Source organism: Hemitrygon akajei, chromosome 21 (genome assembly GCF_048418815.1).
Source record: "Hemitrygon akajei chromosome 21, sHemAka1.3, whole genome shotgun sequence".
NCBI lineage: Eukaryota > Metazoa > Chordata > Chondrichthyes > Myliobatiformes > Dasyatidae > Hemitrygon > Hemitrygon akajei.
In genome coordinates, this window is record NC_133144.1 from 12987118 (window position 1) to 13010313 (window position 23196).

The window sequence follows — 23196 nt, forward strand, 5'->3', positions numbered from 1 at the left end:
CTATTTGATACATATCCATTGACTTTAATCCTAGCAGTAGGGTTGTCATATAGTGCCTGTATAGTTTTAATAATTGTGTCATGTAAACCAAATCTATGTAAAACTCTGTAAAGAAAATTCCTATTAACTGAATCAAATGCCTTTTCAGAGTCCACACTTATCATTATTGCTTCCATTTTATTTTTTTGTATATGATCTATAATGTGAAGTGTCCTTCATATATTGTCTTGTGTTTGGTGTCGTTGTATAAAACCTGTCTGATCATTATGTATCAATGTGGGTAGGAACTCTTCTAATCGTTTGGCCATGATGGGGGTAAATAATATATAATCTACAGTAAGAACAGATATTGGTCTAAATGACCCACATTCCATTTTATCCTTGCCTTCTTTCGGTATAGCTGAGTTTATCGCCTGCTTCCAGCTAGGTGGCATTTGCGCCTTTTTTAGAGCGCAGTTCCGTGTGGGGAGTAAAACAGGAATTAACTCATTTTTAAGTTCTTTATACCACTCTGCCATATATCCGTCTGATCCTGGTGACTTGCTTAATTTAAGTCTACTAATTGCAGCTTTTAGTTCAACTTCAGTTATGTTAGCAGTCATCGTGCTATTTTGTACTTTGCTTAAAGTGGGTAACTCTAGAGAATTCAGGAAGGTGTCAATTTGGGTTATTCTTCCCCCTGGAACTTTGGAATATAGAGTTTTGTAAAACACTTCAAAGGCTTCTTGAATTTCATTTAGCTTATTTTTTTTAATCACTTTTGTTCTTGGATCCCTAATTCTATGAGTTGTATTTTCTGCTATCTTTTTTTTCCAGTTTCCACACCAGTATTTTCATAGATTTAGATCCACTTTCAGAGTGTCTCTGTTTCAGAAACATTAAATTTTGCCTGATTTCTTGCGTAGCCGAACTATTAATTTCATTCCTAATTTTTAAAATTTCCTCTAATGTATCCTGTGCCAAACTCAATTTGTGTTTTTTCTAGTTCCTTTAGCTTATTTCGTAATGCCTCTAATGTTTTATTCCTTACTTTTTTCTTATATGAAGATATCGCTGTAATTTTCCCTCTTAAGACAGCCTTCAGAGTATCCCATAGAATGGGAGGTGAAACCTCTCCATTATCATTGAATTCTAAGTAAAGACCAATTTCTTTTTTAATTTGTTCCTTAAAATAGGGATCATTGAGTAAACTTGAATTTAGTTTCCAAATAGTATTCTTTGGTTGTAGGTCAAAATCAAGAGATAAATATATAGGTGCAAGGTCACTTACATCTATTGTCCCAATTCCACAGGTGTTTATTTTGTCTTTATCTTTCCAAATGTTATGAAATAGTCTATTATTGTATCTAATGGGGGGCAGAATAATGAGTGTAATCCCTTCTGTTGGGGAATAGGTCCCTCCATATATCAATTAAACCAACATCCTCAAAAAGTGTGTTAACTTTCTTATGTAAGGATTTTGTTTCATAGGTTTTTCTATTGGAAGAGTCTATGTTTGGTTGTAATTGTAAATTTAAGTCTCCCCCACATATCAAGAGACCTTCTGTTTCCATTACCATAATATTAGTAATTTTCTGGAAGAAACTAATATCACTTCCTGGGGGTGTGTATATATTCAATAGAATAACTGAATTTCCATCTATATTCCCCCTTACCAGAATATATCTGCCTTCTTTATCTCCCATTTTGAATACTTTTTCAAAATTTAGCTTGCTTTAGATGAGAATAGCAACTCCTCTCCTATGTCCTGATTTATACAAGGAGAAAAAAATTTAGTAAAGCCCATTCTCTTTAGTTTTCTATGCTCATTATCACTTAAGTGAGTTTCCTGTAAATATACTACATGGGTTTGTTCTTTCTTCATTTTTGATAGAATTTTACTGCGTTTGATTGGATTTAACAGCCTATTGACGTTAATGAAAATGAATTTTACTTTGTCCTTAGCCGTGTGTATTTATCTGGCAGTATCTCATTGAAATTAGCAGAATTAAACTTAATCGATTTACTCCCTGAACAAATAAGAACCAAGAAAAGTGACTAAACAGAAAGGTGATGAAGGTATGATTCCAAGGCTGAGGTCTCTTTCTTTTCTTTCTTTTTAAATCTTTTTATTAATTTTTTAAACAAACATAAATGAAACATGAATACAAAGTGTTTGAGAGTACATAATTAATAGTTTAAGTAGACATTCAAATATATAATAATCAATATATATAGCCTCCCAAACTCAGAGTATTTATGAACAAAAGAGACAAAAAGAAAAAAAAAACAACCCCAAAAAAAAGAGAAAGAAAAAAAAACTAACCAACATGGGCCATTGCGTAATGTTAAGTACATACAGTAGTGCCAATAACTCCGAACCTCCATCCAAATAATTAAGGATAATCAAAGTGAGGTTTAGGAAAAGACAATTTAACTCATATGAAAATGTTGCATAAATGGTCTCCAAGTTTCTTCAAATTTAACTGAAGGATCAAAAACAACACTTCTAATTTTTTCTGAACTCAAACGAGATAGTTTGAGAGAACCACTGAAATATAGTTGGAGGATTAATTTATTTCCAGTTCAATAAAATAGATCTTCTAGCCATTAATGTAACAAATGCAATCAATCGTCGAGATGAAGAGGATAAACGACTATTATCCACCATTGGTAAACCAAAAATTGCAGTAAAAGGATGTGGTTGGAAATTGATATTCAGAACTCTTGAAATAAAACTGAAAATATCTTTCCAGTAATTTTGTAAACAAGGGCAAGACCAAAACATATGGGTCAATGAAGCAACATCAGAATGACATCTGTCACAGGTTGGATTAACATAAGAATAAAATCTAGCAAGTTTATCCTTAGACATATGAGCTCTATGTACAACCTTAAATTGTATTAGGGCATGTTTAGCACAAATAGAGGACGAATTGACTAATAGTAAAATTTTCTCCCACTGTTCAGTGGATATAAGACAATTAAGTTCTTCTTCCCATTCCTTCTTAATTTTTTCTGATACTTCTGGCTGTATTTTCATGATCATATTATAAATGATAGCTACTAAACCCTTTTGACAAGGGTTCAGAGCTAAAATTCTTTCGGTAATGTCCAATGGACATAATTTTGGAAAAGACTAACTCATTATACAAAAAATTTCTAACTTGCAAATATCTAAAAAAATGGGTTTTAGGTAAATTATATTTATTCGGTAACTGTTCAAAGGACATAACACTATCATCTAAAAACAAATCACGAAAACATGTTATACCTTTTGTTTTCCATAAGAGAAAAGCTTGATCCATAAAAGAAGGCCGAAAAGAATAGTTAGATATTATAGGGCATGATAAAATAAACTTATTCAAACCAAAAAATTTACGAAATTGAAACCAAATTCGCAATGTATATTTGACTATAGGATTTGTTATTTGTTTATTCAATTTAGATAAATAAAAAGGAAGCGAAGATCCTAAGATTGAAAACAATGAAAAGTCTTGTACAGATTTACATTCCAAATTTACCCATTGTGGGCAGGCAGCTGCAGTCAATTCTTGTGTCCAAAATATTAAATATCGTATATTAACTGCCCAATAGTAAAATCTCAAGTTTGGCAAAGCCAAACCACCCTCCTTCTTAGGCTTCTGTAAATATTTTTTACCTAGTCTAGGATTTTTATTCTGCCATAGATAAGAAGATATTTTAGAGTCAATAATATCAAAAAAAGATTTAGGAATAAAAATTGGTAATGCTTGAAATAGATATAACAATTTGGGTAATACCATCATCTTGATAGCATTAATTCTACCAACCAATGACAAAGATAGCGGAGACCACCTGATAGCAAGTTGCTTAATTTGGTCAATTAAGGGTAAAAAGTTAACTTTAAATAAATCTTTATGTTTTTTAGTAATTTTAATGCCTAAATAAGTAAAATAATCTGTAACCACTTTAAATGGTAAATGTTTATAAATTGGAACTTGCATATTTAATGGAAATAATTCACTCTTATTAAAATTCAATTTATAACCAGACAAGTTACTAAACTGAGCAAGCAAGGACAAAATAGCAGGAATAGATCTTTCAGGGTCGGATATGTATAGTAACAAATCATCAGCATATAATGATAACTTATACATCCCCTCCCCACGAGTAATACCCAAAATATAAGGTGATTCACGAATGGCTATAGCCAAAGGTTCCAAAGTGATGTCAAATAGTAAAGGACTTGAGGACAGCCTTGCCTTGTACCACGAAATAACTGAAAAAAAGGAGATCGTTGATTATTGGTAAAAACCGAAGCCAAGGGTTTATAGTATATTAACTTAATCCATGATATAAATTTTGAACTAAAATTAAAATGCTGCATCGTATTAAATAAATATGGCCATTCAACTCTATCAAATGCTTTTTCAGCATCTAAAGGAATGACACATTCTGGTATTTTGGATGAAGGAGTATAAATAATGTTAATTAATTTCCTAATGTTAAAAGATGAATAGCGATTTTTAATAAATCCAGTCTGATCTTCAGAAATGATTCAAGGTAATATATTTTCTAATCTAGCAGCCAAAAATTTACTAAAAATCTTAAAATCAGTATTCAGCAAGGATATAGGCCGATAGGATGCACATTCAATAGGGTCTTTATCTTTTTTAAGGATTAAAGAAATAGAAGCTTCATAAAAAGATTGTGGCAATTTACCTATAATTAACGCATCTTTAAAAATTTTACAAAGCCAAGGAGAAAGTATAGAGGAAAAAGAATTTTAAAAATTCTGCAGAATAACCATCTGGACCAGAAGCTTTACCGGAATTCATTGAAAACATAGCCTTTTTTATTTCAGTTTCCGTGATAGGTGTATCTAAGAATACACTATCCTCTACTGTTAATTTTGGAATATTCAATTTCCTTAAAAATTCATCTATTATAGAAGAATCCTCAGCAAATTCTGATTGCTATAAGGAATTATAAAAATCTTGAAAGGCTTTATTTATCTCTTTATGGTCGATCGTCAGAGTGCCATCTTGTTTACGAATCCTAGTAATCTGTCGTTTAATCGAAGCAGTTTTCAATTGATTAGCCAATAATTTACCAGACTTATCTCCATATACATAAAACTGGGTTTTAGACTTAATCAACTGATTTTCAATCGAAGAGGATAATAACAAACTATGCTCCATTTGAAGTTCCACTCTTTCTTTATAAAGTTTTTTGCTAGGAGTCACTGAATAAATCTTATCAATTGCTTTGATTTTGTTAACCAATGTTAATATTTTAGAATTAGTTCGTTTCCTAACTCCAGCAGAGTATGAAATAATCTGTCCATGAATAAATGCTTTAAAAGTGTCCCATAAAATTCCACTAGAGATCTCTGCTGTAGAATTTGTTGAGAAAAACAAATCAATTTGTTGTTTAATAAAATTAACAAAGTCTAAATCCTGCAATAAAATAGAGTTGAACCTCCAAGATTTAGTATTAATAGATGAATCCATTATCTTAATAGATAACTTCAAAGGTGCATGATCAGAAATGGTAAAAGAGTCATATTTACAATCTATAACATCTGTAAGTAAATGGTGATCAATGAAAAAGTAATCAATTCTTGAATAATTATGATAAACATGAGAAAAGTAAGAAAACTCTTTGTCATTGGGGTGTAAAAAACGCCAAATTTTGCAAATTGCTGAATCAGTCATAAAGGAGTTGCTAAGAGAGGCCGATTTATTCGGAAGAACTTGTGTGGACTTGGATCTATCCATCGAAGGGTTTAAACAACAGTTAAAATCCCCACCCATTATCAGTCTATACTGATTCAAATTGGGAAAGGATGTAAATAGACACTTAAAAAATTCAGGACAATCAGTATTTGGAGCATAAACATTAACTAAAACTACTTTTTGATTAAAAAGTAGACCAGTAATAAGCAAAAATCTACCTTATGGGTCTGAAATTGTTTCATGATGTATAAAGGAGGTTGAAGAATCTATAAAAATGGAAACACCTCTTACTTTGGCTTGAGAATTCGAGTGATATTGTTGGTCTTTCCAAAACCTAAAAAAGCGTTGACTATCCACCTTCCTTACATGAGTCTCTTGTACAAAGATAACATTAGCATTCATTCTATGGAATACTTTGAATATTTTTTTCCGTTTGATCGGATGATTTAAACCATTAGTATTCCAAGAAACAAAATTAATAACCCTATCCATATTGACAATATTTATTACAATTAACACATAAGGTTAAAAAAAAAGATGAACTCATGAATCCGGAAGAGGAAAGTAAGTTCAAGGAGGAACCGGAAGTCACGACACTGCAACCATTTTTGTAGTTTCATATAAGCCCATGAAGTAAAACTAAGCACAAAGCAAGCAGAAAGAAAAGAAAAAAGAAAAGTCCCCCTCCCTCCACCCTCAAAACCCCAGGAAAAAAACCAAAAAGAGGCAAGCAAGCAATCTAACACTAAAATTACCCCCATGTCTCAAGATGGCAACTCAAACAAAAAAAAGTTGAATAAAAGATACAAACCACCCATATTATAAGAAAGGGTTGGTATAACAAAAATTAAAATATAAAGTTAGTATTATATATATAAAACAAAAGGATTAAAAAAAAAGAATTAAAATGATAAAACCCATAAATGAATAATACTGAATTAGTGTTTTAAAAGAAAGTTTAAAACTTATTCAAACACATCAAAACTGATATGACATTCCAAGCACTAAAGCCTTTCGGGAAGAAGAAACGACATTATATTTTAAAAAAAATCTTAATATTTAAACGTTAAAAAATATAAAAAAGTGTATACGAACTTAAAAGAAAACCCTAATAAATTACTTTCAAAACTAACAGATTAATAATATGAAAAAATAACAAATTCAAAATAAACCAAAAACGAACTTTTATCATGTATAAAAAATACATGTAAGCCATACATTAAAAAAAACATCATTTTATAGAAGATCCAAATCTATAGACTAATTATTACATTAATCAACCCGATAAAATGTTATTCTTCCAGAAATTTTTGAGCATCCGCTGGAGATTTGAACAGCCGATAAGTTCTCTCAAGATAAGATAAGAAACTCTCAAATGTGCTGGAAATAACAGCGCTTGTTTGTAGCCTTTCTGAGGAATTTCCGACATAACCGATTTAAAAGCCATTCTTGCCCTTAAAACTTCGGGACTGTAATCTTCCAGAATACGGAATTTAACATCTTGGAAGCTGATCATACCCTTTTTCCGTGCAGCCCGAATCAAACGCTCTTTGGTATGAGGGTAATGGATCCGGAGAATTAGTTTATCGTGGTTTCAAACTTGAATCTGAATGAAAACGAGAGATGCGATGTGCAAGGTCGATTATTGGAGGAGAATCCAGTACTTCTGAGCCAAAGACATCCATTAAAAATTTGGAAAGAAAAACAGTGAGATCGCCATTCTCAAATTTTTCCGGAATCCCAATTAACCGAAGATTTTGTCTTCGAGAGCGGTTTTCAAGATCAGTAATTTTAAATTTATAACGATCCATCTGTTGAGAAGTCGAAGTTTGCTGATTTTGCAAAGTTTCAATTATACGATCTCTCTGGCGAGCAGCTTCTTCAAGAACTAAAATACTTGCTTGTTGTTTTTGTGACTCCAGTGTAAGTGCTTGAAGTTTTGCATCAAATGACTTTAAAGTTTCATCGAACGTAGAAAGCTTTGCGGTTAATTTACTCTCCAGTTTTCCAAGTCTGTCGTCCATCAGATTCGCAATTGCTTCTAAAGTTACCGGTTCTTTAGTCTGTTTCGATTCCTTTGCTTTTGACATTTCAGCGAGTTGAAGATGTTTCAAACGGTTGAAAAAAATTTCATATGTTTAAACCCCTTTTTAATAGGTATAAAAAGATCAATTAGGGGGTGTTTGTAGGTTAAAAAAAGTAAAAGGTTTGGAGCAAAGCCTAAAACCGCTTCACTCCATAAGCGCCATCTTGAGACCTATCGGCTGAGGTCTCTAGTAGATGACCCTGGGTTGAACTGGAGGAAATGCCTAGCTGTGGGGGACAGCCTCTCCTACCTGTGAGTTGAGGGCCCCCCACTGCAATACCCATAAAGGTAAATGAAAAAATATATGTCCATTACACAGAAAAGATTTCCCTGTGCATTCCTCCCATGTATATATTCTCAATTAAGTGGGGAAAATGGAGTGAATGAATGAATAAAAAATAAAACAATTGAGTAATATAAAATCCATTTTCTTGAGATAAGTATAGCACCATTTATTTTTGCTTCTGTTTAGCTTATCAACACTTTTGAAATTAGTCAGACCTTACGGCTCTTCTGGTGGAAGTGAAGGCTGTCTTCTGAAAACTCACAGTCTCTTCCTGATATTCTCCTCTCGCCCTCCTCCCGTCCCCTGCTTTCTCGATTCTCTTACTATTTCCCCAAGCAGAGCGGGATAGCTGCTCAGCCAGGCTTTCCCTTGGTTTGATCGCGCTGATGGGCAACCCTCTGGCTTTCATGTCTGCATTCGCCTCTGCTGCTATCTGATACGGTTGCATCCTGTCTTCATAAAACACTCGCAGTTTAGCAGGGTATGGAGTTTGGAAGCTAATCTTTCTTTGGTTTAATACTCACATCACTTCAGAATATTCCTTACATTTCTGCAGGATCTCTGGGGGGCAATCTTGATAAAAATATATAAATTTCCCATTCAAAAGTACCTTCTTCTTTCCCCAGGCCTTGTGCAGAATCTCTGCTTTGGTTTTGTACCGAAGGAATCTAATCGCTATTGCCCATGGCTTATCTTCCCTGTCTCCAAAAGGCCTCGGGACGGGCGCGTGATGTGCTCTTTCAATGTTGAGTTCCGTAGTCAAAGGAATCTCCAGCGTGTCCCATAATAACTTTTCTACAAACTCCATAGACAACTCCACTCCTTCGGGAACATTCGTGATATTCTTCCGTCGTGACCTTCCTTCTTGGTTGAGTAGTTTATTTTCTTGTTGATTTAACACTTTTATCATCTTACTTAGCATCCGTTCCACATTTTGAACGCGATCTTTCACCTTTTCAGTTCGTGTCTCTATCACTGCTATTTTTTTATTAACGTTGGTAAGCTCTGACTTGATAGCATTTAGTTGCTGTTTTATGTCTTTTTGGAATTCCCGTATCTCTTCCAAAATTTTTATTAAATTTGCCGCTTCATCTGAACGAGGCCCAGCGTCAGCCTCGCCAGCACGCACACGTGTAGGAGAGCCACTCGTTGCACCCCTCTCGTCCACAGGCTGCACGGTGATGCTCCTTTTGTCTCCATTCCTTTTCCCCATTCTTGCCCCCTTACCAGTCCAGATATTTTTGAGAAATCTTGTATTTGGTGGATTAACGGGGCAAAATAAAACATTTTTCCGGAGGAGCTATTTTAGGCTGCCATTCTGGACGATGACGTCACCGGAACCTCTCATATGCTTTTTCAAGATGGACCAAAATGCAGAGTCTCAAGGACAGAAGGCCCTGCAAACTAGATTTGCAGGGGGATGGGAACCAGAATGCCAGAGTAGTTAGTGGAGTGGGGGTGAAAATAAATGATGTTAATGTTTCATGCAAAGTCACAAATAGAAGGGTTGTGTGTGGTGGTAATAATCTTCTGAGGTGTGTCTATTTCAATGCAAGGAGTATTGTGGGGAAGGCTGATGAGCTGAGGGCGTGGATTGACACGTAGAATTATGACATTGTAGCCATTAGTGAAATTTGGCTACAGGAGGGGCAGGACTGGTAGCTTAATGTTCCAGGGTTCCGATGTTTCAGACGTGATAGAGGCAGAGGGATGAAGGGTGGCGGGGTGGGGGGGGGGGGTGGGGTGGCATTGCTAGTCAGGGAAAATGTTACTGCAGTGCTTGGGCAGTACAGATTGGAGGGCTTGTCTACTGAGGCCATATGTGTGGAGCTGAGAAACAGGAAAGGTGTGACCACATTAATGGGGTTGTATTATAGACCATCCAATAGTCAGTGAGAATTGAAGGAGCAAATCTACAGAGAGATAGACAACTGCAGGAAACGTAAAGTTGTGATAGTAGGGAATTTTAATTTTGCACGTATTGATTGGGACTCCTATACTGTTAAAGGTCTAGAAGGGTTAGAGTTCGTAAAATGTGTTCAGGAAAATTTTCTAAATCAACATATAGAGGTACCAACTAGAGGGGATGCAATATTAGATCTTCTATTAGGAAACGAGTTAGGACAGATGACGGAAGTGTGTGTAGGGGAACACTTTGGTTCCAGTGATCATAACACCATTAATTTCAACTTGATTATGGATAAAGATAGATCTGGTCCTCGGGTTGAGGTTCTAAACTGGAAAAAGGCCGAATTTGAAGAAATGAGAAAGGATCTAAAAAGCGTGGATTGGGACAGGTTGTTCTCTGGCAAGGATGTCGTTGGTAAGTGGGAGGCCTTCAAAGGAGAAATTTTGAGAGTGCAAAGTTTGTATGTTCCTGTCAGGATTAAAGGCAAAGTGAATAAGAATAAGGAACCTTGGTTCTCTAGAGATATTGGAACTCTGATAAAGAAGAAGAGAGAGATGTATGACATGTATAGGAAACGGAGCAAATAAGGTACTTGAGTATAAAAAGTGCAAAAAAATACTTAAGAAAGAAATCAGGAGGGCTAAAAGAAGACATGAGGTAGCTTTGGCAGTCAAGGTGAAGGATAATCCAAAGAGCTTCTGCAGGTATATTAAGAGCAAAAGGATAGTAAGGGATAAAATTGGTCTTCCTGAAGATCAGAGTGGTCGGCTATGTATGGAACCAAAAGAAATGGGGGAGATCTTAAATGGGTTTTTTGCATTTGTGTTTACTAAGGAAACTGGCATGAAGTCGATGGAAATAAGGCAAACAAGTAGTGAGGTCATGGAACCTATACAGATTGAAGAGGAGGAGGTGCTTGCTATCTTGAGGCAAATCAGAGTAGATAAATCCCCAGGACCTGACAGGGTATTCCCTCGGACCTTGAAGGAGACTAGTGTTGAAATTGCAGGGGCTCTGGCAGATATATTTAAAATGTCAGTATCCGTGGGTGAGGTGCCGGAGGATTGGAGGATAGCTCATGTTGTTCTGTTGTTTAAAAAAGGCTCTAAAAGTAATCTGGGAAATTGTAGGCCGGTAAATTTGACGTTGGTAGTAGGTAAATTATTGGAACAAGTACTAAGATATAGGATCTACAAGTATTTAGATAGACAGGGACTTATTAGGGAGAGTCAACATGGCTTTGTGCGCGGTAGGTCATGTTTAACAAATCTGTTTAGAGTTTTTCGAGGAGGTTACAAGGAAAGTGGATGAAGGGAAGGCAGTGGATGTTGTCTACATGGACTTCAGTAAGGCCTTTGACAAGGTCCCACATGGGAGGTTAGTTAGGAAGATTCAGTCACTAGGTATACATGGAGTGGTAGCAAATTGGATTAAACATTGGCTCAATGGAAGAAGCCAGAGAGTGGTAGTGGAGGATTGCTTCTCTGAGTGGAGGCCTGTGACTAGTGGTGTGCCACAGGGATCAGTGCTGGTTCCATTGTTATTTGTCATCTATATCAATGATCTGGATGATAATGTGGTAAATTGGATCAGCAAATTTGCTGATGATACAAAGATTGGAGGTGTAGTAGACAGAGAGGAAGGTTTTCAAAGCTTGCAGAGGGATCTGGACCAGCTGGAAAAATGGGCTGAAAAATGGCAGATGGAGTTTAATACAGACAAGTGTGAGGTAATGCACTTTGGAAGGAAAAACCAAGATAGAACATATAAGGTAAATGGTAGGGCACTGAGGAGTGCAGTAGAACAGAGGGATCTAGGAATACAGATACAAAATTCTCTAAAAGTGGTGTCACAGGTAGACAGGGTAGTGAAGAGAGCTTTTGGTACTTTGGCCTTCAGAAATCAAAGTATTGAGTGTAACAGTTGGAATGTTACGATGAGGTTGTATAAGGCATTGGTGAGGCCGAATTTGGAGTATTGTGTGCAGTTTTGGTCACCGAATTACAGGAAGGACATGAATAAGATTGAAAGAGTGCAGAGAAGGTTTACAAGGATGTTGCCGGGTCTTGAGAAACTGAGTTACAGAGAAAGGTTGAATAGGTTAGGACTTTATTCCCTGGAGCGTAGAAGAATGAGGGGAGACTTGATAGAGGTATATAAAATTATGATGGGTATAGATAGAGTGAATGCAAGCAGGCTTTTTCCACTGAAGCTAGGGGTGAAAAAAAACAGAGGACATGGGTTAAGGGTGAAGGGGGAGAAATTTAAAGGGAGCATTAGGGGGGCTTCTTCACGCTGAGAGTGGTGGGAGTGTGGAATGAGCTGCCAGATGAAGTAGTAAACGTGGGCTCACTTTTGACATTTATGAAAAGCTTGGACAGGTACATGGATGAGAGGTGTATGGAGGGATATGGGCCGGTTGCAGGTCAGTGGGACTAGGCAGAAAAATGGTTCAGCAGAGCCAAGAAGGGCCAAAAGGCCTGTTTCTGTGCTGTAGTGTTCTGTGATTCTATGGTCAATTTCAGGAACTGGTCCATTATATTATCTTTCCCTTTCGCTCACTTAGTATCCTTTCATGTGATGTTCACAGCTACAGGAAACAGTCTCTGCTATTCCCAGGATTTTCTGATATAGAATATAGTTTCTTGTAGCTTCACCAACCTGTTCTTTCTTGTTTGATTACAGTCACAGAATTTCTCGTGTTTATAGTCAGGAAGGTTGTTCATGAATCAGTGTTGGTAGTGGCAGAGAGGATTTTGGAATAGGGTTGGACAAGGGAGCTGTGCGACTTTGTGGACTTTGTGGCTAATAACAGCTTTTTGAAACTTAGTTTTATTCCTTCCTGCTTTAATGTCCATCTTAAATCTTCTCAATGTTGTTCCTGGCCCTTCCCTCTGTGTTCCTGGTTCTGCTGCTGGAAGAACTTGGACTTATTTCTTACAAATTTACAGTTTGTGTTTGATGTGTTTGTCCTTTGAACTAATCATACAAAGTCAAAAGCACGTTTGGCAGCAGCTGCACCTCAAAACTTAGAGCTATTTTTCAACTCTCAGGGGTTTAACTGATCCAGAGGCTTTGAGAATGGGAATTCCATTTCAGCAGTAGTACAGCAGGACCAGTCTGCAGTCGAGATCAAAGTGTGGAAGGAAATGGCTCATGCCATTTTGCCATATGAAGAAAGAGGGGTTAGGTAGTGAATTGTGAATTGTAAGTACTTACTTAAAAGGAGTGTAAGTTGGTTCAGTGGTATCTTTCTGTAGGGAAGTGCAGGAGCATTTCAAGTTATGGGACTAAGTTAATAGCCTGTTAGAAAAGTTAGCACTTGTCTGAAGAGCTGATTCTACACTCATTAGAGACCATTCTGTACGTAGCTCCAAGGTTTATAGATCTATGTCAGAAGGCCAGAAATTATTAACTGTTTGGTGAAGAATAACCAAACCTTTTTGAAGGAAAAGTGTAAGAGCATTATTTACAAATTTGTCAGCACCAGTGAGGCACACACTACTGAAATTAAACCTTAAGAACACAGAAACTGGAAAAAGTGTCAAGTTGAGGGTATTTACTATTGTACGGTGCCTGCAACTTGAGTTAAAAAATTAGTAAAGCTTAATTTATTAAGTTCATATTGGATAAAATAAGTTTAAATTTTATTTTATGATTAAATGTACACTTGAGCTTTTAGAAAATTGGTAATAATTTGTTTTTTGTAAAAGTACTATAAGTGACAATTATTAGAATGAATGAAACCCCAAATATTTAACAACTGTGTTGTTTAAAATGTGTGAATGCCTTGAATCATAAAATAGCTGTATCTATCAAGTGACCTAGTGGTGGGCCCATTGAACTTTTCAGATCACTTCTTCACTATCATCCGGAGTTAGACCTTGATCCCACATATACAGTGACCTCTTCTCCTCTTGTTTTCAAATACTTTGTTCTTTTAGGAGAGTGATCTGCGCATCTGATGAGATTCTCTGCCATCTTGGTTGTGATTGGAATTACGTATTTGATGAATTTATTGGACCGCCAACTTTGGAAGGGAATGTACTGAGCTTGTATATCAAGGTACATGTGTGGGATACTGGATCTTTATGTGGAATCACTTAATGTTTGATGGAAGCATGAATTAACATCTTTTACATGATATTACATTGTTAATTTTGATGCTAAGTAAATTTTAGTAAGTGATAATTAAGGGGCCATTGTCTTTTTAAAGTAAACATAAGCCTCTTACTCCTCTCCAGTGTTCCTGGTCAGAACTTTTCAGTCTTGTGATTTAAGATTTAATTGAGAGCTTTCATCTAAATAGAGAAGTCTTTGAACTTTAAAAAAAATCTTTCCTGCAAGATTACATAAAGAATCAAAAAGTATATGCCACTCTGAATGGTTCATCAGAGTGAGAATTAGAACAATGTTCTGTCTAAGTTACAAGATGAGTATACATAGAATATAAAAGCAAGGGTGTACTGCTGAGGATTCCTAAGGTATTGGTCAGACCACATTTGGAATATTGTGTGCAACTTTAGGCCCCATATCTAGGAAGTGATGTGCTGGCCCTGGAGAGGTTCCAGAGAAAGTTCACAAGAATGATCCCAGGAATGAAACACTTAATATATGAGGAGAGTTTGATGTCTCTGGGTCAGTGCTTGACAGGGTTATAAAGGATGAAAAGGGAAAGGCCTGGATAGAGTAGATGTGGAGAGGATGTTATCGTCAATAGGAACATCAAGGATCCAAGGGCACAGCTTCAGAATAAAGAGATGTCCTTTCAAAACAGAAATGACAAGAATTTTTTTCAACCAGAGGGTGGTGAATCTATGATAGATTCTTGATTGGTGAAGGGGTTAAGGGTTATGGGAAGAAGTGGAGAAGAAGGTTAAAACAAAAGCCATGATTGAAGGGTAGAGCAGACTCAGTGGGACCAATAGCCTAATTCTGTTCCTATATCTTATGGTCAGATAAGCAAGTTAATTGCACAATCTTGACATTACAGGCACTATTACACCTCTTTTCACATTATGTTATTTAAATGGAGTCACCAACTTCCAAAATCAGCCAGTAAAATAAAGCACATTGGTATTAATCATTGTTCAGTAGGAATTGTAGAAAATCATAGTGACAAAATGTGGCCTTGTCAGTATGGAAAATCTGGAGTTTGTTTTATGAAGGAAGGAGTATCTTATCTGTTCCCTTTTGCTTCCTCTGACAAGGTTTAGAACTCTATGTACCCATAATCCATTTGCTGGTCCCAGAACTGGAGGTCCGGTTATCAGGGACTATCTTCTGCTGTGCATTATCTGCCCTTCCAATATCTCAGCTGTGGCATGTCAATCCTTTTAAAATACAGATCTGAAATATTTCCATGAGAAATGGATAAAAATTGAACCAGCATTAACAATGACAATGATGTATTTTGGTGGTTTTATAGGATCAAACATTAATCAGTTTTACAAACGCAAGAAGTGAAGGTTTTGTGAAGGAAGTGGCTCTCCAGGATGAGAATATGGCTAAGGTAAATATTTAAATCTCAACAGGGATTTGACATGCTAAGTTAGTGCAATTTGTTTTTGTAAGATATCTCTGTTAGTCACTGTATACACCCAGCCATGTTCCAATCTTAAATAAGTGTTCAGTTTTAAGTAAGATTGAGGACCTAAGGGCAAAATTGCTGTATTGGAAGGCAATGGAGAATTGCTGTGTTCGGTACTTTATGGAGATGTGGCTCACTCCGGATGTGTTGGTAAAATCTGAAGGCTTCTTGATCACTGGATAGACCAGACTGCTGATTCAGAAAAAAGGAAAGGGTGGGGGTCTGTGGTGCTTGGATTTGGTGGTCTTTTACCATTGTTCCCCTGACCTGGATCATCTAATGATTAAGTGCTGACCATGCTATTTACCAGGAGAGTACTCCTCCATGATTCTGACTGCAGTTTAAATACCGCCAAAAGCTGACGTTAATCAGGCACTCGAGGTATTGAATGCTGCCATCACCAGACAAGAAACAGCTTATCCCGACTCATTTCCTATCATAGTTCAGGGCTTCAATCAGACTTGTTTGAAGAAATCCCTGCCCAATTATCATCAGCATATAAGCTACAGCACCAGGAGTCCCAACACGCTTGGATCACTGCTACCGTTCCTTGCCTAGACTGCATTTGGGAAATCAGATTACTTGACTGTCCTCCTCCTCTCTGCATACAGACAGAGGCTAAAGCTAGGCTCCAGAGATAAGGACAACAAAGAGGTGTTCAAGGGAGACAGAGCAGTGGCTAAGGGATTGCTTCGAGTTGGTGGACTGGGCTGTGTTGAAGGACACATCAGAGGATATGAATGAGTACACCACGGTTGTTATGTGCTTTATAAAAGCAGTTGTAAATGAGTGTGTCCCCACAAAATTATTTAGAGTCTTCCCTGAACAGGATGAGCAATGAGAGGACCAGATCACTGGCGTTCAATAACAATGACCAAATAAGATACAAGATCTCCGGAAAGCCATCTCATGTGTGAAGTGGCAATTCTGGGCCAAACCTGAATCACTGAAGGATGCTTCAATGTTGTCACCTTTTACAAAGTGAAACCAGGCAACATAGGTGAAAGCAACACACACAAAATCTGGCAGATGCTGCCTGGCCTGCTGCGTTCCACCAGCATTTTGTGTGTGTTGCTTGAATTTCCAGCATCTGCAGATTTCCTGGTGTTTGTGTTTTTAACATAGGTGACAACTAGGCTTCTCTCCCAAATGAGCTCAATGATGAAGTGCTTTGAGAGGATGGTGATGAAACATACCAACTCCTGCCTGACAAAAACAACTTGGAGTAGCTTCAATTTGCCTACTGGCACAGCAAGTCCACAGTAGATGCTGTTTCATTGGCTCTTCACTCAACCCTGGAACATCTGGACATCAAAGATGTATACATCAGGATGCTTTTTGTCGACTATAGCTTGGCATTCAATACTATCATCCCCTTCAAAGCTAATCATTAATTGTCATGACCATGGCCTCAATGCCTCCTTGTGCAACTGGATTCTTGAATTCCTCATTTGCAGACCCCAGTCAGTTTGGATTGGCAACATCTCCACAATCTCCATCAGCACAGGTGCACTACAAGGCTGTGTACTTAGACTCCTGCTGTATCTGCAGTGTACTTATAACTAAGTGTGCAGTGCACAGCTTCAATGCCATATCTAAATGTGCTGACAACACCACCGTCATAGGCCGAATCAAAGTTGGTGATTAAACAGCATGTTGGAGAGAGTAGTGTCATAACAACAACCTCTTACTCAATGTCAGCAAGACCAAGGAGCTGATTATAGACTTCGGGAGAAGGAAACAGATAGTTGATGAGACAGTCCTCATTTGAGGCTCAGAAGAGAGGCTTAGCAACTTTAAATTCCTCAGTGTTATCATTTCAGAGGATATAGCCTGGGCCTAGCACATGTGCAATTATGAAGGAAGCTCAGCAGTGCCTCTGCTTCCTTAGAGATTTGTGAAGATTCGGCATGACATCTAAAACTTTGACAAACTCTCATAGATGTGTGGTGGAGAGTAGAATGACTGGTTGCATCACAGCCTGGTATGGAAACACCATTGCCCTTAAATGGAAAATCTACTAAAAGTAATGGATACGGCCCACTCCATCACAGGTAAAGCACATCTACCTGGAGCGCAATTGCAGGAAAGTAGCATCCATCATCAAAAACTCCCACCACCCAGGCCATACTCTCTTCTCGCTGCTGCTGTCAGGAAGAAAGTACATGAGCCTCAGGGCCCACGCCACTAGGATCAGGAGCAGTGGTGACCCCTCAACCTTTAGGCTTTTAAACCAGAGGAGTTAACTTCACTTGCCCCATCACTGAACTGTTGTCAGAACCTATGGACTCACTTTCAGGGTCTCTTCATCTCAAGTTCTCAATGTTTATTGTATTTGCACAGTTTGTTGTCTTTTGCACATTGTTTGTTTGTCCACCCTGTTGGGTGTGGTCTTTCATTGATTCTATTCTATTTCCTGGATTTACCTTGTATGCCCACAAGGAGAAGAACCTCAGAGTGGTACGTGCTGATACAGTACAGTGCCGAAGCCTTAGATATATATCTATATCTAGGGTGCCTAGGACTTTTGCGCTATACTGTATTTGTGAACATGAAGCTTGTTCGTAAATCTGACAGGAGCATAGGATGTTTGGAATGGCAAGGGTGCAGCTCTGCGGGAAGGCTGTGGGACAGGTGGCAGAGGAGTGCCGGGGGCAAGAGGTGGCACAGGTGGCACCAGCCCTGAGACACCAGACAAGGTTATCTGATTCCAAGCAATTGGTTTATTTTTCATTGCAGAATGTCGCTGTGGTGCTTCCCATTCCCTCCCCGTCCCCCCACTTTTCCCAACTATGATTCCCTTCTCCCTGCTTTTTCCCCACTCTCAGACCACAGTAGAGACCCCGATCAGATTCAGATTTACCATCACTCAGATATGCCATGAGTTTTTTTTGCGGCAGCGGTACAGTGCAATACAGAAAATTACAATGGTACTTTGCAAAAGTCTCAGGCACCCTAGCTATGTATGTGTGCCTAAGACTTTTGCACAGTATTGTACATATATATGTACTTCGATAATAAATTTACTTTGAACTGAGTTTTTCCACAGTTGACATGGTAATGAAGAAAGTACATGGCACGCTTGACTTATTGGGTGTGTTTTAGAATATAGGAGTTGGGACAGTCAGTTGCAAGTTTATAAAAAACTTATGAGGTCTCACTGGAATGTTCTGCTCAGTTTCCTGTTACTACGCTGTAGGAAGGATGTGGTTATATTGGAGAGAATGAAGAGGAGATTTACCAGGATGGTGCCTGGATTGGAGGACATTAGCTCCATGGAGAGATTGGATAGACTGTTTTCCCTGGAGTGATGGAGACTGGGGGGGAGGTGATCTGATGGAATTACGTGTCTAAGAGAGATATGGATAGGGTGAATGGTTAAAATCTTTTTCCCATCATAAGGGGTATCAAAAACTATAGAGGGCAGAGATTTAAGGTGAGAGGTAGGAGATTTTTAGGGAACCTGAGGGATGAATTTCTTTTCACACACAGAATGGTTGATGTCAAGAATGTGCTGCCAGAGGAGGTGGCGCACATGCTTACAATGACTACATTTAGGCAAACACTTAAACACGTAAGGTATTCAAGTATACTATTGTAATGTGCTGCATTGGGTTAGAGTAGATGGGCAAAAAGATCAGCATGGACACAGTGGGGTGAAGGGCTTGTTTCTGTTCTGTTCTGCCCCACTCTGCCTTCTTCCTGATTTCCCCATGCCACATTCAAGATCCGTATGTTTACTGTTTTACAGTGACACACTCCCTCTGCTGGTGGGACTGCCAAGCTTCAGTTGAGTTCTTCCACAAAATCCAACTAATGCTCTGCTTCACAGAGTGGTTACACAACGGGAGGCTGCTGTGAGATCTGTGTAGGAGTATTCCAGATAATCCCACATCCTGCCCTCTCCCATGGCCCTGCAAATTCTTTCCCCCCAGGAGTGATCCAGCTGCCTTCTGAACCAATAGAATTCAGGCAGCTTCCCTATCTACTCCAGCAATGTATCCCAGTCCCAAACACACTGTATAAAAACATCCGCATTTCACTTCTGGGTCTTTGGCCTTTAATAAAGGCGCACATGAGGCTAATGTGGAATTGGAGAAATATACCGATGTGGACTGTAATCTAGTTTACAGGCAGGAATTGGAGACTGGGAATTGACCATTCTTCCAAGATGTCTTGCAGTGACCAGAAGGGCACTACAGTGAGCAGTGCTTCAGTCTCATCTGCTCACAAAGTACACTGGTGACTTGCTGCCCGTATTTCCATTTCAATTCTAACCTGCGGTGTATTTTTTATATAATTCTTCATTCTTTATAATTGTTAAATGTTTTTTTTGTATGCCATCCCCTGACAATACACCACAGCAAATTCCTACATATAACTGCACCTATATGGAGGAATAAAGTTGATCCTTGATCCTTTAGCCAGGTTAAGAAAGGATAGGAGCAATTGTTGTCAGAGTGACCGTCAGGGAAATGCTGGTGTCGGTGCTTGAGCCACAGCTGTTTTAACATTTCTGTCACTGATTTGGCTGATCGATGAAAAGTTAAATTTCCAAGTTTGCTGATGATAGTAAAGTGGGTGAGTTGTGAGTGCAGAGGAGGAGGAAAAGGGGCTTTAGGGGGATACGGACAAGCTGAGAGAAGGAGCAAGAACGTGATGGGTGGAGTATAATGTGGAGAATTAGTCTGGTTATCCACTGTGCACTTAACAGGAAGGCAGAGTGTTTGTGCGTGTTTGGGCAGTGTTGAGCTTCAAAGTCACTGTAAGTTAACATGTAGGTGGAGCAGGCAGATCGTATTTTGGCCTTCACTTGAGTTCAGAGTTAACATAGAACAGTACAGCACAGGACAGGCCATCCAGCCCTTGATGTTTTCTGAAATTAATTAACCATTTAGTCTCCCGTTAATCTAATCCTTCATCCCTACACATTGGCTATAGCCCCCCCTTCTGTCCATATCATGTGCTTAACTAAGAGTCTCTTATGCTATCTACCTCTACCACCACCCCGGCAGTGCACTCCAGGCTCTCACCATGCTGTGTAAAAGAAAATACTTGCACTTGAGTGCAGGAGGTGTCTTACGACAGTTGTGTGGGGTTCTGGTGAGACCATACTGCCAGTAATATGTACTGTGTGAGTCTGTCCTTACCTGAAAGGGATACACTTGTAATGAAGGGAGAGCAGAGATGGTGCATCTGTCACGTGAGGAGATATTGAAAATGCCAGACCTGTGCTCTCCCTAGTTTAAAATAACATGGTACGAACGTTTGTACTTAATGAAACGGAGAAGGCTCAACAGGGAAGGTGTTTCTCTCACTGAAATCTTGAATCGTGGGCCACAATCTCAAAATGAAGAGTTGGCCTTTGAAATTGAAACCAGGGGTGGTGTCTTCATTCAAAAGTAGTGAATGTTAGGAATTTTCATCCTCAGAGGGCTCAGTTAGCAATTTCATTCCAACGGGGTTTCTAGAAATGGAAGGACTGAGTTGATGTGGGGATTAGGCAACAGAGTGGTGATGAGTTAAAACAGAAAATATGAGCAGAGCACTCCTTTCAGACCTGCTCCACCAGGCAGCAGTGGCATGGCTGATAACCACCTCCCCTGCCTACCCCACCATCACCTTATTCTGGAATCCCTTTGGCAGAAAAATGCTACAGGTTGAAGTAATTTCTCCTGATCTCTGTTTGCTGAGGTTGTGATTGGCATTTGGGGACTCACCTCCTGCCACTGAGAACATCCTCCTGTGTCATGTTTGTCTGGTTTGGTTTGAAGGTCATAATTTTCTCTGAGCTTGTTAAATGGAATGGGAGGCTCAATGGGCAACATGGTTCTATTTCTCTGTTACTTTCTTAATATTTGAATGGCTTCGTTGGTTCTAATTGGGAAACTGTCTCCTGGATCTGAGGCACTCTAGAGTTGGCTGGATAAAGTGAATGAGTGAAATTTCTTTTCATATTCCTTGCTTACCTTGATCATTTGCTGCAAGTTCTCTGCTGCATGCCTCCTGACACGAGCTCTGTACAGGTTTGGGGTTGGTCAGCAGCATTGCAATCTTACAGCACTGCACTGTGGATTTCTTTTCGATCGTTTATCTGTATTCATTTCAGAGAGAATGACGATAGCAACAGTGATGTGCTCAGATTTGGATCAATTTTCAAATAGAATTTTTTTAAATTGTAATTTTCAAAAAATCACAACTATTGTGGTTATTTAGGAAGGAATGTTTCGGGGTTATAAGTGATGCTGCCAGTTTTGATGTTTTCCTTTATCCCACCATCCCCATTACTGTCATACCTTTCCTCTACTTATCCTCTCCATCTGCCTATTGCCCATAGCTTCCTCCAACCATTAACCCTCCCCATCACTTTCCCTTTATTCCATGAACCACTGTCATCTTCTATCAGGTTCTTCAGCTGTTTTTCACTTCCATCCTTACATCCCAGCTTCTTACCTTGTTCTCTTTCTTCCCCTGCCCCACACCTGCTTATCATCTCCTCACCTGGATCCACCAATCACTTGCCAGCTCCTGCTCCACCCTTGCCCCGCCATTTTACACAGGCTATCTCCCATCTTTCTTTCAGTTCTGATGAAGGGTCTTAGCTGGAAATTTCCCTCCACAAATGCTGGCCGACCCACTGAGTTCCTCCAGCATTTTGTGTGTTGCTTTTAATTTATTTGTGTGCAATTCAAAACTTCAAAGTTCTTAAACGTTGTCAAATAACAGCTTGCGTCTAGAGCATTATTATTGAATGTATTTTAAAATGATTAACAATTGAACTTCTGACTTTGCAATGCATCTATGAATTATGTGTTGATGCTTGAATTTCTCTAGTTTAAAAGGACAACAAGATGATTGTGTTTGTGTTGTTTCAGAGGATATTTGATGCACTTGAAGAAGCTCGAAAAGCAAGAAAACAGCAATGTCTGGTGAAACAGAAATCTCTCAGGTTTTCTAAACCTTGACTTTTTTTGCACTGCCTCGGTGTTGCACTGGATTAATATCCACTTCTTTTCTATTACATTTTTATTTGCGCTGCAATTTTATTTTCTTACTCTAATGAAATACAAATTCTCAGAAATATGACTACTGTGTTAGGCAGTTCTACCTCTTCCATCCATAGAGAGATGGATTGGTATCAAAATCAGTATATATTGTGATTCTGTATTTTGTGGAATTCAGTCAAAAATTTTATGCTAATCTTTGCACTATCAAAATTGATCTATTTGCTAGAATTGAATTTAAATAATACATTGCAAATAAAATAAAACTGAGTACTTGAATTTTGTCTTTTTTATCTGATCTCAAATACACTACAACTAGTTACATTTACAGAACATTGAGTTATGAATGACCATTCTGATTATACAAATAAAATAAATAATATCTTTAACTTGTATAGCTTGACCACTGCTATTTTGGGTTGGCTTTGGAATATATATAATTTAAAATTTACATTTAAATTCACACTTCTGATGTGTATACATGATCTAGATGTAAATGTAGATGGGTAGGTTAGTAAGTTTGCCAATGATATGAAGAATGGTGGTGTTGTGGATAGTGTAGAAGACTGGCAAAGAATACAGTGGGAAATAGATCAATTGCAGATTTGGGCAGAGAAATAGG

The 23196-nt window shown here is 38.2% G+C and overlaps 1 protein-coding gene across 1 annotated transcript in view; it reads left to right on the plus strand.

Annotated features, from left to right (window-relative positions):
* The window catches only part of vps13c (vacuolar protein sorting 13 homolog C), a 389552-nt gene extending 366699 nt beyond the window's left edge, over positions 1-22853 (plus strand). The window contains 3 exon segments of the mRNA XM_073024838.1: positions 13925-14045; positions 15409-15492; positions 22446-22853. Coding sequence (XP_072880939.1) covers positions 13925-14045; positions 15409-15492; positions 22446-22535 — 295 coding nt within the window. The 3' untranslated portion in view covers positions 22536-22853.
* Positions 22854-23196: the final 343 nt, after the last annotated feature.